The 17,673-nt window shown below is 33.8% G+C and overlaps 1 protein-coding gene and 1 long non-coding RNA gene across 3 annotated transcripts in view; one reads left to right on the top strand and one right to left on the bottom strand.

Moving 5' to 3' along the window:
* Nucleotides 1–9,103, bottom strand: part of Cyp18a1 (Cytochrome P450 18a1) — a 172,232-nt gene extending 163,129 nt beyond the window's left edge. Inside the window, exons 1-6 of one of the 2 annotated variants that reach the window (XM_067264980.1) lie at nucleotides 8,302–9,103; nucleotides 7,799–7,920; nucleotides 6,785–7,199; nucleotides 4,112–4,376; nucleotides 3,869–4,041; nucleotides 1,365–1,599 (exon numbers count right to left, since the gene is read on the bottom strand). In XM_067264980.1, coding sequence (XP_067121081.1) covers nucleotides 1,403–1,599; nucleotides 3,869–4,041; nucleotides 4,112–4,376; nucleotides 6,785–7,199; nucleotides 7,799–7,920; nucleotides 8,302–8,665 — 1,536 coding nt within the window. In that variant the 5' untranslated portion in view covers nucleotides 8,666–9,103 and the 3' untranslated portion in view covers nucleotides 1,365–1,402. Of the gene's footprint in view, nucleotides 1–761; nucleotides 1,600–3,868; nucleotides 4,042–4,111; nucleotides 4,377–6,784; nucleotides 7,200–7,798; nucleotides 7,921–8,301 lie in introns of those variants that run through there. The other variant, XM_067264979.1, reaches the window with a different exon arrangement.
* Nucleotides 4,562–17,673, top strand: part of LOC136970548 (uncharacterized) — a 38,000-nt gene continuing 24,888 nt past the window's right edge. The window contains exon 1 of the long non-coding RNA XR_010880000.1: nucleotides 4,562–4,869. This is a non-coding gene — a long non-coding RNA (uncharacterized lncRNA). The remainder of the gene's footprint in view (nucleotides 4,870–17,673) is intronic.

The raw sequence follows: 17,673 nt of genomic DNA, 5'->3' as shown, positions 1-17,673 counted from the left end.
ATTTCATTCTTGAGAGTTCCTCCCATTTCCACATCCACTGCAGAGGGATTTTATGACTGCACTATATTACCGATCGTTATTATTTGCTAAACAGCTAAATAAGTCGAAACCGAAGTTCTGTTTAATTGTATTACCTCGTGCCCACTTGCAATACAAATTCAGGTCTATTAACAACTCAAATGAGATATTTGAGTTTGTAGTTTGATGCCAACACCATGCTACTTTAAATCTGTCAGTATCTAATCTAGAATTTATCTTGTTGAACTGGCAATCTCGAAATTCCACGCCACCGAATTGAATAATAAACCAATCTTCCTTGTGGTATCGAGTAGGTATACCAACTAAACGCTCTCTTCCAATTATTGAACATCTTTAATGTCGGTCTTAACAATGCTCAGTGGCATAGCAAAGAGGGGTGTATCATGCACCGGGCGCCACTCGCAGAGGGGCGCCCAGTGCATGGTCTCCAAGACAAACTATATGTGTTTCTGAAGGGGAAGAGGGGTGCCAGTTATGTTTGCTACTCCACTGAGAATGCTTACCTTAATTTTCAAGCATTTTCAAGTCTTATAATTTCTCTCTCTGACTATGAGTTGAAAGGTTTAAAATACTTAGAATTAAGGCAAGCATCGTAAGATCTGCAGTAAAGTTACGTTCACACTGTCGTAAGAACAAACACTAACAAAGAGAAATGCCGTTCACGATTCTCAACGTAATTGTTTTAATAAATAAAATACAAAAATAATTTTTAAATTGTTTTTATTTACATTCTGTGATGTATTTACAAAAATGATATTGGAATAGTTGGAATAGTCAAGCATATTTACAAATGTAAAAAATGATAGCAGATGCATTATAATGACAATTTGATCTCCTTTGCACATCCAGTTAATTCGTTTCTTATCGTATTCTTGGCTTTATCGATTTTAAACGGGTTTGTTTTCGGCATTTTACGAAGCGGAATGAAACGGTTTTAGGTAGATTCAAAAAAAATACGTAATAAAAAATTGTTCTTTACAGCAGTGGCACAATACAGTACATGAGATCAAACATTTTGCTGGATTCAAAATGTAATTACATTCTCTTAAAAAATTCCATTAGTGCAAGTAATTATGGTATTCGTGCACGAAAATCTGACGTATACTCATTCACAAAACATAAATTAAGTGGTGAAAAGAACATCGTGCTGTCGTGCTCCACCACTGCATCCGACGGACCGAAACCGACCGCTCGGAAACTTCGGAATAAAATACACCTCTTTTCTATTTTGAATAATTTCCTTTCTTAAATTTCTAAATAATTAAAAAATTCCCTTTTTTCCTCTCTCTTTTTTTTTTATTTTTTAATTATTTTTTCCCATTTACGCTATCTAGATTAATAAATGTTCAGTTTTATGTATGAACTAAGCCACTAATAACTTGTCTCTGAGTACTGTGGTTACTTTGAAGATGTTGGGAGTCAACGTGATGGAAATGGTGCCGTCCATGCTGGGCAGGATCTCTCCTTTCGGGATTCTGAGATGAAATTGATGTATTAAACTAGCTAGGAACAGGAAGACTTCCATTTTTGTTAACGTGTCGCCCACACACATACGCCTACCTGTAAATATATCAAATTAAATTGTTAGTATATGATCAAACCTCGATTTAGTGCGGTGGTTTGCTTGCCTCCAAAATTCTGAAATTGTCGCTAAATCGAGTTTAGTGCTAAACCAAATACCTCGAAGCAATAATCGTGTATAGCAGTTGGGTCTACGCATGAGTTTGAGAAAGTAAGTCACATAGTTTAACAATAATTTTAATGTTTGCAATGCAGAATTATGAATTTATTGATTTACAGATTCTGACGAGTTCTCTAATTTTGGTCGGGAAGATCCATTTGTGAGTGTGATGATAGAATCAAGGTGTGAATCGAGTATAAAGTTGACAGTAACTGTACTAAAAATAATCATTTATCATTCAGTCATCATCATCAAGGCTGTTGAGCATTTGGATGAGGCCCTGGCAGGTAGAGCGGGCCCCTTCCGTTCCTTAAAGAGTCCCTTTTTGCCATTTCTTTTTGAACAAATGAAATATGGTAGAGTCCCGTACAATGCGCAAATAAAACAAGCAACAACCCTTGAATTTTGTCGATCAGAGGTATACGTTTTTTTTTAACTTATAGGCCAAGGTTTAAACTTTCACAAATCGTGTGATAATGCAGGATTCAATAACGCGATTTCCTATAATGCGTAACGAATCTCCCGTGTTGTATGGGACTCTACTGTACATAGAATTCTTCTTTATTAATAGAGCTCTTCAAATATGTAAGCTGAAACTTATGTATAAATCACACCGTCCATGCTTTCCAGCAGCAACACTAATATATGAAATTTTCAACTATAGTTAGGGGTTTTTGGCCCATAAACGTGGCTGCAACATTCCTATATTAGTGGTGCTGCTGGAAAGTGTGGATGGTATGATTTCTTATGGTATTAATAGAATAGATTCTTAAGGATTTTACTTTTTTGTTAGTAAAAATAACATTAATTTATAGAGGTAGTCACAGTTCCAGGCCAGGAGAAAACTTGGAGGCCTGTAAAAATTTCCAGCTCCCCTATGAAAGGCCATAGTCATCAAAGTCAAGTAGTGTTCTTCCTGGTTAGCATTTTGAGTTGAGATGGTCAAAGATATTGATTGACCTGCCACTCCATAGAATCCAGATGTAAGCCTGGGTTGGATCCTCAAATTCTCTAAATGGTTTAATTTGGTTATGTTGGCCCCATCCCTCGTAATTAATTACCTTGTCACAATTGTGGACCAACAATGAGCTTGAAAAGGGAGATGGAGACCCATGATGAGAACTCTATCCTTATATCATTATGGGTTGATATAGGAATCTCATCTCTCAGATCCCAGATCAGTCTGCTCATCATGGCATGGCCTTTCCTACCACAAAGCATGTGGGATATGCAGCATGTTTCACTTGCTACTTGCTTATTACCATAAGAAAAACAATACAAGTTGTCTGGTTTCAAAACAAGTAGAGTAGCAGCTGCCATATTGTCACCTTGACTAAGAGATGGAAGTCTGGTTTCAGTCTCAAATTGCCTCATATACTACTAAGTTGCCCCCTTTTGGGCCTAAAAAAACTCGTGATGGCATAAAATACGCCCTCTTAGTATCCGCAGTGCAGAGAAAGTTGGTGATGCTAAACAAGGTTGGTTTCTCTGTTATGCATTCGTTGTCGTGTAGGAAATGCAGCTTTACAGGCAATCTTTGTATAATGAATTTTAGACCCAAAAGTTTTTAAAATTTTCGTTATATTTGTTGATTATAAATTTAATTTTATGCATAAAACAAGGGTTATTTTAATCATATAAACACACATTTTTCCAATTATGACACATTCTAGATAATTATCTTTTCTAGAATATATACATCTGTGTTTATATATCACTAGATTACACACATTCTTGTAAATTCATTAAAATGTATTGAAAACTATTGAGAAAATTGCCATATTTTAAGAAGTTTTAACCAGAATCATGATTCATGTATGTGATTCTGGTGTGAATACCATTTATGATTACTGTACTTAAGTACTATTAATTAAATGCAAATTATATTGAGTATTTTATATTTGTACATTAAAATGCCAGCCAATTCTTGAAAGATTTTTAAATAAGTTTGTCCATATATTTTATAATATAGACTAAACAAACGATCGCTCGAACGATCGGGCTAGAATTTGGCTAATTAAATGGTTACTATAAAGCAATTTGTCACCAGAGGAAGGCGTTAGGCGCCATCTCTTGATTAAATTAATAATTATTATAACATATTTTATCAAATATGATAATGTATTGAAAAATAGAATAAGATCTTACCAACTGAAAAGGGCATGAAAAAATCGGGTTTTTGTACTTCTCCATTTTTTAAAAATCTTTCGGGATCGAACTTTTCCGGATCGATCCACAAGTGTGGATCCATGTGAATTGCCCACAGGTTAGGAACGACATGAGTGTCTTTAGGTATGACGTACCCGGCCAGAATTGTATCCCTAAAAAAATAATTAATCAGTAACTAATGCGACGCAAAGCTAGTTAAGTAATAATATAAATTCAACTCACTCTAAAGTTGCGTGGGCATTTCCTAATGCTAGGACATTAGCTCTTCTTAAGACTTCTAGAATGGTCGCTTCCATATATGGTAATTTGGAAAGATCGTCCAATGACGGTAATCTCTCTCGTCCAATCACATCATCCAATTCTTTCTGCGCACGTGCCTGCACGTTAGGATAGCAAACCATAAAGAGAACTGCCCAATCTAGAAGTGACGTCACAGTTTCTAATCCCGCGCTAAATATATCACCCATGACTTGAACTAATTGTTCATCTACAAATACAAATTGACAAAAATTATTTGTTTACTTCGTTAATTAAAAATAGAAAAAATATATATATAATTTGGAGAATTTTTAATACGTACTGTACATGACGTCACGGATTTTTATAAGAGCAGACGACTTTTCGTTCGCCCGAGTAAGATATAAAATCAAAAATTAAAGTATTTATTTATTTTATTCACCGATTTAAAATAAAAAGATAAATTTTAGTACAATTTCTTAGTATTTTAGAAGTATTTTAACGATAAAATGACATAATACCCAATAACATTTCGTTATTTTTGAGTGCGGAATATGCGTGACGTCACGGATTCTGTTTAGAGCAGACGACTTTTCACCCATTAACTAAAATAGCAAGAAAGTGTGGAAATATTTGAAATTTTTCAAGTAAATACGCAATAAATTGAATTTTTAGTGAGTTTGCTTTAATATTTCTCGCGAAATAAGTAAAAAATCTCGGATTTTACGCAGAAAATCGATCAGGTAAGACATTTGTGGTTAAGCCTAAATCGTCTGCTTCTAAATTTAAAATTAAAAGTAATATTTAATGAATTTTTATCACTTAATTACTGTTTATCGTATCGAAAGGAAGGAAAAAAAATGAATTTTTTTTCTTCCTTTTGTAATTTTTATCATCAGTAAAGTGAAAATAAATAAATATTTACTTCCATTTTACTCTGTTCATAATAATTTGAAAGTATACATCCGGTATAATATGTATAAGCAATAGTTTGTACGGGGCAGGAGATAAAGTAGGCCCCTTATTCTCATTAGAGCCCGCCAGTGAGCAAATGGATGAAATTGGTGGTTGGGTGTTCGCGCGTGATCAACGACTAGACCAACGTGGGATTTTTTCGGGTTTTCTTCCCCTGTCTAACACCTACATACCGGCCAATTTCTCTTAGTCACGTGTCTAACGCCTAAAGAATGGCCAGTTTCTCACTGCCTAATTACGTCCAACGCCGAAAGAGGGGCCAGTTTTTCATAATCACGTGTCTAAAGAGAGGCCAGTTACTCATAATCACATGTCTAACACCTAAAGAGGAACCAGTTTTCCATAGGAAGTCCTTTATTGACAGATCATCCACGTGTTGTGTCTTATCCCATCTAACCAAAGCCTTTTTTTTTTTTTTTATTTTTTTTAACAAATGAAATACTGTACGTTTCTTTATTGATAAAAGGCAATTTAAAGATTTCACTTTTCAGTAAAAATAACACTACTTTATAGGAACAGGAATCATTGCAAACTCCCAAGTTTTATCCGAGACGGATCAAAAATAAGCGAAGTAAATTAAATAACTACTTCAATTGTTTTACTTATAAATATTTCGAGAATATGCAAATTTAATAGCGACTGAAAACTATTTAATTATATACATAATCTATTGTAATTACACAAAATTGGAGTGAAGCACATTACGAAATCCAATTCTCCCTCCTTTTTATGCTTCTAACTCTAAATAAAGCCTGTTAAGTATAATGAAAAGTCATGTAATTGTTTGCTGTCCCGTTTTTCGGGTAATAAAGAGTAGAGTTTGCATATCAGATAATATTTTTATGTAATTTATGATGAAATTTCCGTTTAGCCTCTTTTTTTAAGTGTAGCTCGATTTTTATGATGTGAATGCAATCAGTCGATTTGTTATTTGATTTCTTTTTACGTAATTCTATAAACACGAATTTTCTTTTATAGATTCACAAGGTAATGCTAAATAAAATTAGAATAATTTCAAAATTAATAACTGCATTTCGATTAAAGAAAAATACTTCGTCTTTCGTGATTATATAATAAACAGTTAATGAGGTTTTTGATGCTTTGCATTTAATTGTCATTTATTAATTAGCTAGCCCCTTAAATAAAACCTTTTTTAATTATTATATACTTTCGGTTTGGTAAATAACAAACAAAATTTCAGCTTATTTCTTTGTTTAATTTATTTTTATAAAAATTTCTCAGCCAATTGTAAATTTCATTGATCTATGTGTTAATTATTAAGCAGTGCAATACCTCAAAAATAACAGTTGCACTATTTCAAAATTAAAATTTATCGACGATTAACGATGAATGTTTCAAATTTGTTTATGCTAAGACATGAAAAGTGAGAGATTTGTAGTAGTGTAAGTGTTCAAATATTGAAACAGTATCTAGTGTTTTGCCCCTACATTTTGTCTCGAAGCCATGTTGAATTTTTTCCATCATTAAATTAACGCATCTTAATCATAAAATTATCTATAGAATGCGCTTAAAATAAAATAATACAATACATTGTACATTTTTTAAACGTAATTTTTACCCTAATCATTCGAATCAACATTGTTTATGATAATAAAAACGCCCTATTAGCGAAATATGTTAAAATTTGTAAGGGAAAAAAAGTAATTTTATTTTATATTTTACCTGAAAAATAACTGTTCTTCCCCTCGTTCTGTGTTTTCTTCAACTGTACTAAATAAGCATCGACGAAATCGCGAATATTAGTAGGATCTAACGTCTTCAGATGCTCTTCGGCAACTTTTAAAAAGTAGGATGCTGTTTCTTGTCGGTTCTGTTTAATTTTCAGATAACCATAATTACAACCAGGAACAAATCTGAGAGCAGGAATAAAGTTGACAGGTACGGAAATAGTTAATAGACGAAAGCCTTCGTCGATTAAATCTAAGAGTCTCATAAAACTTGAATTTTTTTCTGAGTAAGTAACACTCATTAGCACGGATCCCACCACGCTGCTGACTGATTTTGCTAACATGGGACGAATGCTGAAAGGTTTTTCTCCTATTTCCATGAGATCATCTAGGAACTTGTTAACCTCTGCCTGAAATTACGAATATACAACGGCAACGTAAGTAAATATCTTTATTATCAAACTGTAAAACAAAAGTTGTACTTTATTGTACAAGGGACAAGTCTATAAAAATATTTGAAAAACATTTGTTTTATTAAATTTATCAGACTATTCTATAAATTTACTCATATACACAAAAATTGTTTAGCATATTTTATAGGAAATTTGGTCATCAAATTTCTTTTAATTTACCAAAACAAGTTATTTTCCTCCCATTCGAGCAGTTTATTATCCACGCTATTTTCTCTGCCATTGTGAAAATGGTAAATGAATTTCAAACATTATTTAATCTTCCTTGAATAATTTTGATCAGTTTAAAAATAGTAAAACAAAATCATCCAAACTACGTTAAGTTTAAGCTTTAATTTTTCTCTCTTTTTTTAAATTGCACGTGTACTTTAGTTATCTTGTTGAGTAATCTTTGTTCCAGATTCTTAACAGTAACTTGCAACAGTAAAGGTAAGACCCTATTTCTATATTAAGCAGTGTTGTGCTTATTATAGATTATATCATAAGCGAAATCGGAAGTATTATTGCGAACAATGGAAATTTCGAAAAATATTTCCTACCTTAATGTTTGCCTCCAGAACGGCCTTTCTCGGACCCATATTCTTGGCTCCAAATTCTCGAAGTACACTGTGGATAAAGGCTCTTTGTTCCTTCCATCTCGCGCCATCGGAATTAATGATCCCTGCAAATTAAAGCCATATGGGTGAGAAACGATAAGTTTCTACTATAATAAGCAATTAAGGCGCGTATTAACGGGTAAACTCGGTTAATCCTTAGATCGATCACGTTTTAAAGTACTAAGTTCCGGAGATTTTCCGCAACCTTGATCGACTGGTTTCTCGTTAGCGAAGCTCTTACTCGGGGCGGTCGTCAACCTGGCCGACTGCTGATAACCGGCCCGAGGCAAGAAAGAAAACATTCATGAAGGAAAAAAAATAAAATTACATAATCGGAAGCTCGTCTTTTTTCTTCCTTTTCGTTCCTTTTTCAAAATTAGCTTCCGGTTAGTCCGGAGCGCGAAACGCGAAAATGTTTCCGGCCTTATTAATTAAAAAGTACTTACCATAACCTTGTAATAGTTTGGTCAGTTCTGTGTCCGGCCTACCCGAAAATACGGGCTGTCGAAAGGCCTCCCTGATCAGGTTAGGATCACTTAATATTACTACACGTTTGGCACCTAAATATATTTGATAAACGGGCCCATAATATTTGGACAGGCGAGTTAAAGTCAGGTGGAATCTCTGTCCCAAGAATGGCAGATAACCGATGAATGGAAGGCTCATCGGTCCGGGAGGAAGTCGCCTATTGCTGTGCTTGATTAAAAATCTGGCCACTAAGCAGGCCAAAACGAACACCAGACTGAAGTCCGGGAGCCATTCGTTGAGGTAGCACAAAACCAAACCCGTATTGTAAAGGAGCCAACTCATTGCTTAAAGATCTTTTACCAAGCAGACGTTGTCTACTCATACTTCCCTTTATATAGGTCCACGCGACGTAAAGGTTAAGCCTTTTGGATACAGCCCTAGCCTCGGGCTAGTAGCGCTGGACGGTAGTACGGCAGGCTTGTCCTACTCTCAGGTCATAACAGTCTTGCGAATGAATGCATTCTGAGGACTTCTTTACCTGTTCTGCGTTCACTTGCCGAAAATTAATTCGCCCGTTCAATTGTATTAAAAATATTATTATTTTTTTTCTTTTTGCGCTACTGGTTTTGCCATCGGGATCGGGTTTATAAGCCGTCCTCCCCCCGCCAATTTTGGCTCGATTCAGTTTTCCGCTCGCTTCCTTGAAGGGCTCGATTATGTCAAGATCACACAATTCGAAGCGTCTTCAGGTATGTTTCGCAGTTTTCACTGCTTTTAATTGTCGAAAGCGATGATTGCAAGAAGGTATTTATTAATAATTACGCGAACACGAACCCATCGTTTCGACATTTCCGAAAAGTTATTGTTTCTTCCTTCTCGAATTAAATGTATTAAATCAATTGTAAACTTTACACGAAAGGTAAATGAACCAAACGTTCGTCTCCTTTTTCGATCATTTTTCTGTTTATTTATGTCATTTTTCTCAATTAACGCCGCTCGGGTCACGTGATTTGGGTCTTGGGCAGGTTCAATCACCTTTATCGAATGATAGCCTGGTTTAGATGGCACTAGCTATTTCTAGTGCACTAAACTCATCGACGACAGAGAGAGAGAAAAAAAATTTACAAAATTTTTCCTAAATCTCATTCTATGCTTGTTTTCTGGAAAATTTAAATACGAATACATCTCGAACGAGATGTGGCCTCCCAGCCTTCCAGTGATGGGTCATTGAACCTGGTTCGCTTCAACACAGTCTTAAATGTGTCAGGACGGAAGAAGGCTTAAGTTTAGCTGCTGAAGGGCCGTCTATTGTAAGGGGCTTCCGCATTTATCTCCCCCGCCTCGATATCCAAAGACTTGGCAGGTCATGTGATCGCTATATGGCCTTGCATTTGTCATCGATTTTTGAAGCATTCGTCGAATTGACCAGTCTTTTAGGAACGGTCAATGACCTGCCTCATCTCAATAAGGATTTCAACATTTCTAAGTCAAATCAAGATTTAAATATGAGATTTTTTTTGCATTTGTGACCTGCTTATGACTCGTTTAACGTGAATTGTTAAGGTTGTTGAGTAGAAATGTAATATTTCTAAAATTAAAATAGGTGATGTTTGATTGATTGTCCATAGTCATATAAACACAACAATCGTGACCCGGACCACTCATAATTTGTATTTATTTTTTTCTTATCGTAGATGCACTTTATGTACGGTTTTGCACCCTCGGTGGGAGCCGAACAAGGACAGTTTTCCTGAAAGGGAATGTAAACGCATTTGATCATTTGAAATTCACATTGTGTTTTGATCTATTTTACAAAAGTTCTCTTTTTTTTCATAGAAATCTCAGCTATCAGATTCACTTGGATAAAAATATTTCTAAAGAAACAAAAAAATAGCCTCCTTCGCCGTTTTAAAAATAAAATTCCTTATAAATCGACTACGTCCGGCGATTACATCAGCGTTAATCAATGCAAATATAAATCCTATCTCGAGCATAATAAATGTTACATCACACATCCCATTCAAAATTAAGTAACGGTATGGAAACTTTTAATGTAGAAATTTCTATTTGCTAGCACGAAATCGGGAAAATTAACTCTAATAACGGCAAATTCACCTTCCGAAGTAGCCTGCCAGTTATGAAAACAATGACTTACGAACAATTCGAGAATTATATCTCTGTAATTTTATTTCCGTTCCGTTTATCCTCCGAATTTTGTAACGATTCAGTTTGGTAAGAACGATTTTGCAATTTTGAATAAGTTCACCAAGGAACCCAGATTTTGTAATAATTTCTATTGTGAATGTCATTACTCTTTCTTCAAATCAATTTTCTTGTCTTTGTTTTGTTTATCAAGCATCTTTGATTGTTTTTAATATTACTCCCCCCACATTTTAAAAGAATATCGAGGACTTTAGAAAAAAAATTCTAAGAGCACTCCGATGGCTCCATTTATGCATTTATTCTAGGAAAAAATAAAACCTTGAACGATTTATTTTTACGATGCATGATCAATGTTTTGCACAATTGCAATTTGTTTATTGTATATTATTGGCACAGTTATTTTCTTCTGATTTTTATGAGCTAATTTAGATAAGCATCAGCATAAGACTATGCCAAGGTTAGGCCTACTATTCCAAATGACATCATTTATTTTGAGGATCTCATTGACTTTTCGGGATTTTTTTTTCTTTCTCTTTCTCTCTCTCCCTGACAATAATTTACCCGCGATACAGGTTTGAGAATTTTATTATGAGTTAGACTATTCTATAAATGGTCATGTATCATCCAGAACGAAAAATAGGTCGAATAACACAATTAGCATCTTGTTCATTTGCCGAATTAGAAACTACTCGGATGATAAACAAAATTCAAATAGGCGGTCACAGACCTTGAAGTCTAGTTTCTTTAATACGATTCTCTAAGGCAATTTTTGCTGGTTTAAACAAAGATGATCAGATTGCCTAAATAGCCGGGATGTTCTTAATTATCTCATCCCCATTGTAGATTTCTTTAAAGATAAGAATTTTAAAAACCTACAATAGTTTTTCGATAACGTTAAGGATATATCGATTTAAAATAGGTGATCGGGTGATATAATTAAAAGTCTATATAATTTGTCCTCAAAAAGCTCCAGTTTCTTTCGGTCAGAGGTATCTAGTTTCGCCGCGTGCCAGCTGGTACTAATTATCTGTTACCTAAATACTGATTAATTAATACGGTTAGTTAGGATACGTAGAATCGTTTTTGATGAAGGAAATATCTTGAAAATCAACTTAAACATGAACGACGACTGACCATAATAGAGTAGAAAACGTAATTATGTAATGTGGAGATGGAAGAATCAATGATTTTACACAACATAATAATTAGCTTACTTGAAAACATAGTTATGTAGAAAGACTAATGCATAATTAAATATACCGTATATATATGTGCACGAAGCGTGTAGTTTCAAGACCAGCTAAGTCTACTTAAGCAAATTTTCCAGGTTAGAAACATGACTGTGAACGTGGCTAATTTTGAAACTAACTTCCAATTTTTATCTATTTTATGCTAATTTAGAAACTTATCACTGAAAAGAGAAGGGAAGAATGCACAGGATCAAATGCTTATGTAACTTTTTATGAAATTATGGGCATGACTATTATTTGAAACTGAAAAATACTGTCAAGATATTAGAATCTTTACTAGATTCAATCCTTTAATAAGAGAAGTAAGAACATTAATTGGCAACTATTGAAAGATTCGTTCGCTATTATGCACATGAGAGTTTATCCTGAAAATATTGTTTACTAGAATTTTTACTAATTTAATTCTCAAGATTAAATATTAACATTAGACACTGGCAGAAGTTGTAGGCTGTATAAATTAAAGCTCTTTAATCTATATAGAGTCAAACTATTCCTATAAATACCAACATCTTGGTGACTGATAGAACTATCTCTAACAATTTATAGTTAAGCATTGCATAGTGGAAGAAAGCTTCGTGTTGGAATTGATGTTGGATTATAAATTAGCTAACAACTGTAGCAAAAATATGATTTGGAATATAAATAATATACAAAAACACTAACATTACTAATGTCAATGCTATAAGATGAACGACACGGAGGAGGGAGAAGCTAGGGTAGAGAAGGAAGAAGTGAAAAAAATACTCGACATACAGGGAAAAAAAGATGTGGATGGACACAGCGGCGCCGTTCTCTGACTTTTATCCCCCCCCTCTTAGCACCTCACGCATGGTAAGAAACGGTATTTTGTGTTGTAACCTGATTCAGAAATCCGGCAGTAGCCCGCTGTTGTGATGCTCCAGGGCATTGGACCACTATATAATGACAGGGTTAAGTTTACGGAAGTACAACGAAATATGGCGGAACCGAAAATTTCTAATTTTTTATTGGGATTTTAAGTTTTTTTTATCTCTAAACTCAATGACAAAGTACTTCATAAAAAACAGTGCATAAATATTTTGAATTATTTTTGTAACCGACGTGTCTTTACGTGAGTTTCTATTCTTTAAAAAATTCTTCTAAACGACAGCGAGAAAATTTACCAATTCTATAAAAATTTAATCCGGAAAACTGCGATATTAAATATTTCCAGGGTAGGTCAGCGATTTGGGGTTTGCAACGATAAATTAGATATTAATAATCTTGCCTAAGGTGAACTTGGTCCAAAGAACCCACTTAGGTTATATACTTTGATCATTAAGACTAGTTTCGCTTCCGAGATAAAAATTACAATGTATAATCCCCTGTAATTTTGTAATAATTGCCCTAAGAATAGATATTCTCTATTGTTACACGAGAATTTTAATGGTATTTTACAATATACACTTATTAAATGCCATATGAGTCATTTGGACGTGTTTTTTTAAAGCCTGTTAAATATTCTGTACAAAAGTATCCGACTTATTTGCCTTATTAATTAAAAACTTACACAAGTTTTAAAGTTGTACACGTGAGATTTCACGTATATAATGATAAACTACGAAGGAATATATGAATTTATATTGATATTTCTAACTTCTTTGTGAGATGTAGTCTACCAGCTGATGCAATCACTAACGAATTTTGAGTAATAAATACCTGTAACTGCAAGATAGAATTTTCCCAAAATCTCTACATTGCGTAATTTAAAATATCTTTATGAATTTAATTTATAAAATTCAATAAAATGGCAATTATTTTCACGATTGCAGGAATAATTCTTGCTTCTTGTCATTTAAACGATCGTCTGTTTGCCTGTTCGAAATATTTTAGTCTATACTACATTAGGTTGCTTCTAAAACCAGCAATATTATTGCATAGGTGATTTTTCGTTACGTTCTGTACGTGAATATAATAACAGAGAAAATATAATTTATTTCTTTTTATATAGAAATCAAGCATATTTACAGGATACTTACGAGATAGTTACGTTAACTCCATGTGAAAATTATAGTATTCAATGTAATTTGTTATATAATTTATTTAAATTTCATTTCAGGATATATTATACCGAGCAATTCTCCAGAAAGAAGGAATATCAACTTTTATTCGTGGATAGGGCAGGTAAAAAATAGGCATCGAATCATAAATAAAACGAACTACACAAGGAATTTTGGAATAATTGTGCTATATAAAATACAGAATTAAAGCGGTTAATAGCATTAAATTAGCAAATAAACAATTTTCAATTGTTATAACATACATTCTAGTCGTCATTTAAACGTTGATAATAGTTTATATTGTGTGGAAATGCTATAATGGAAATTAAATTCCTACAGAATATAACCTTTTCCTGATATATATGCACTGTTCACATGCATTATTATATCTATACAAAGAAAAAAAAAACAAATAAGTATACTGTAAACAGTTACTTTTAAATTTGTTAATGTAGAATATCATCATCGTTCCGGTATTTAAAGAGAAAGCATTACATTAATAATTTAACAGTTGGTTCTTTTATGAATTTCCATTTTTTTTTCTTTATTTATTATTATTTTTTTTTATAATCAAAGGTCATTCACCGTTGGTAGTTCCCCGTTTAGTGTCATGTCACGTCCTTCTACGTCACGAAACGTCACATTGACGTCAATTAACACGTTTTTAACCTCACCTATTCAATCTTCTCTTATATGTTACCCAATTTTTTCATGCCACTTTTCATATTGTTCGTATTCAACGTAGGAAGTTTCTGTTATGTATGCAGTTTTTTTGGGGGGGTCGCCGAATTTCTTAAACCGTGACCAAATTAAGTAGAATGTTGTTTATAAATTTAACGCTTAGAGACTTTGACTGTAGGCATGCAAGCAAACTGGGCATATTATGGCATTGAAATTAGCATAAATAATCCGAATTTGACGATATAATTACACCAAAAGTAACCATCGTATACTTCAAGCAAGAGCATAAAGCAGAAGTCTACCCGAACGAAACCGAAACGGGAATGTTATAATTTCCAATTTAATTTTGACAAATTGTTTAGTTGTTTTTGGAAGTAATAACTCGAAATTTGTTTCCTAAATATGGTAATTTCAAACTTGTTTCTGCGATGCCTTGGGCATTACAAACAGGTGGGCTACCCCCGGGTAGATTATATAACAAAACAACTACTCGGTGTCCTTGAAAGGACAACGACCTTACTAGTCAATGATTTAACCCAGTGACATCTGTTATAGCCAAATCATTGGGTTAGTAGTGCAGTAGACGTCCCCCTCCGGCTGTATCTATCGCAAGAGTTATTTATAGCATGTCGGGTCAAGTTCAAGGACGAATTTATAAACAACCGGAAATGGCGCATACCGGAAACACTCAATAGAAAGTTTAAAAGTAAAAGCACCAGTGAAGGGTTGGGACACGGTTTCAGGCGTTTTTTGGTTTTGTATACTATTGAATGTCCTCTTTCTTATCAGGGATACGTTATTTAGTTGGAGAATTTTTAAATCTTTCTTCCCAAGAACTTGTTAACGGCGCTTTATAAGCTAAACTAGCAGATGCCAGATCAATCTTTGTAAATTAATTAATACCTGATATAAACAAACATACTATAATACTTTTTTTTACAATAGCATGCTGTAAACTGATGAAAATTCATTTAAACAATGATAAAATTTTTAACACGAAGTGCTGCTCGCAACAATATATTAGTTTTTCAAAGTACTGAATTTTCAAAGTTGTAAAACGTGCAAAAAGTAGAGTATACAAAACCTGCTAGTAACATCTGTGAGAGGTCAACAAACTCTAAAGCATTTCAGAAATTCGTGTACACTAATTCACCTTGAAAATTCTCATACATAAATAAATTTAACACCTCCGCATCATTGTTGTTTAAAACAAGTAAACTGATATGAATCAATACGAAATGATTAAATACCGTTTCCAGTATATATCACCTTTACTGTACCGAGGTTTGTGAACTATAATATGCGATAAGGGTGAACTAGCCTCTGACATTTTAGGAAATGGTCAAGCTCTGACCTAAGTAGTACATCCTGTTCAACTCTTCGCCCTCTTTCCTTCCTAAATATAATATCGATATGAAGACAAGATCCGTTCCTTTGCTCCGGATTCTTTTCACATTTAAAATAGGATGTTCAAACATGCGTAAACAGGATTTTCACAGGGGATATTCTGGTTTAAATAACCTGATAGGAAACAAAGTTGATTGAAAAACACAAATATATTTTCCATTTGCGAATTTATTCAACCTCATTTATGAAGTGTTTGAAACTCTATCGGGTTGCATCAGTGTAGTGTTTGACTCATTAACAGATTATGAAAATTGTTTACATAATAAGGGGGTGTAGATTAATCTTAACGGTGTAGAAAACACTACACTTTTGTGTTGGCACTCGTACTGAAAAGGTAGTTGATTGTTTATTGGATGACGATTTGTGTAATTATGAAGGGAAGTAACAAACAATTGGAATTTGAGTCTTTCGTGGATTAAAATATATTTATTATATGTTTCTTTTTCGATTAATTTTGGTAAATTTAAAATCGATGGAAATCAGTAAAAATGTTTTTATCTAAAAAAAGAATTTTATCGAAATTTATAGAGGAAGTGATTTTATATTTAACTAGAGAAAAAAGGGGGTTAAAATGACAAGGAAATAATCCACTGTCGGAAGAAAACGTAGGGGGAAAACATCTTCGTGAATAGGAAATATGTTAATGACTTGAAGTTATGCGTTTAGTAAAAATATCGTCGACAGATTAAGCCACAAAAAGTTATCCAAAACTAGAAACACATTAACTGTTTAAATATTTAAATTAACCGATTACTTTGTAACGCGATATGGCCGGAGGCACTAGAAAAGATGCATTTTACAGTTCGTTAAGGATGACACTTAACTTTCTTTGTGTGACTCACGACGAGGTAACTCTGTCCGCTAGCTAAAAATCATAAAAACTTGCGTCACGATCGAGAGCGGTACGAAAGTAACCAGACCAACTACTGTACATAATCATCAAACATTTGCCCCAAAGACCCAATGCGTCAACCTCGGTTATGACTCATTTTTTCTTATTTTTTTTTCTGTTTTGTTTTTTCAAGCTTTTTAATATACAAAATCTTTTTCTTAGTTGCTTATGTTTCGCTTTTAACATTTTTGTCCTATTCCTAAAGTTGAAGAACCTATAAATGCTTCATTGGATGGATTTTGAGGTCATCGGTGGAGTTAAACAACCACACCTGTCTCATTGAGATTTTGATTTCCAATTTTGGTGCAGTTCCCCCGATTTGGCCTCAGCAGCCAATACCAAGCAGTAGTTCATTGTGTCAGAGGTACCCCTTGTTAACAAACTATAACGTGGAGTCAATGCCCTGTCCGAAGGGACACACCCATCTCCAACCTTGTGGCCTGTGCACGGAATGGACGCCATTTTTTCTCTTCCTTGACATCACTGTGTCGGGTGAATGACCTCATAAGTTCAATGAACCTGGTTGGGGCAATGAAGGAATGATCACTTTACTGACCTCAATAGTTTGCCCATCAATCAGTAACTATCGTTTGTGCTGCTTAATGCATAACTCGTTTTAATTGTTTAAGTGTGAAAGTATTTCTTAAACGATTATTTATTCATCAGATGCCTAACTCTCCTTTTCTATTATTAAAGAAGAAAAAAAAGAAATCTGATTCATTGTCTTTTCAGTATACAGCACGATTTTCTGATTAGCATCTAGATTTTACTTTAATTTGTATTAAGTCTGCCAGAATGAAGATCAACCGATACATTAGATATCCCCAGTTTTATTTAATACCGCCTTTCAATTTTGTTATTTATAGATTAACAGAGGAAGTGTCATAATCGCTGTATTTCATATTATCAACCTTTTACTCATCCTACAGGAATCTTGTA

The sequence above is a fragment of the Centruroides vittatus genome, unplaced genomic scaffold, assembly GCF_030686945.1.
Source record: "Centruroides vittatus isolate TY-2023 unplaced genomic scaffold, ASM3068694v2 contig_202, whole genome shotgun sequence".
In the NCBI taxonomy this organism is placed as follows: domain Eukaryota; kingdom Metazoa; phylum Arthropoda; class Arachnida; order Scorpiones; family Buthidae; genus Centruroides; species Centruroides vittatus.
This window is presented reverse-complemented; position numbering and strand designations above follow the sequence as displayed.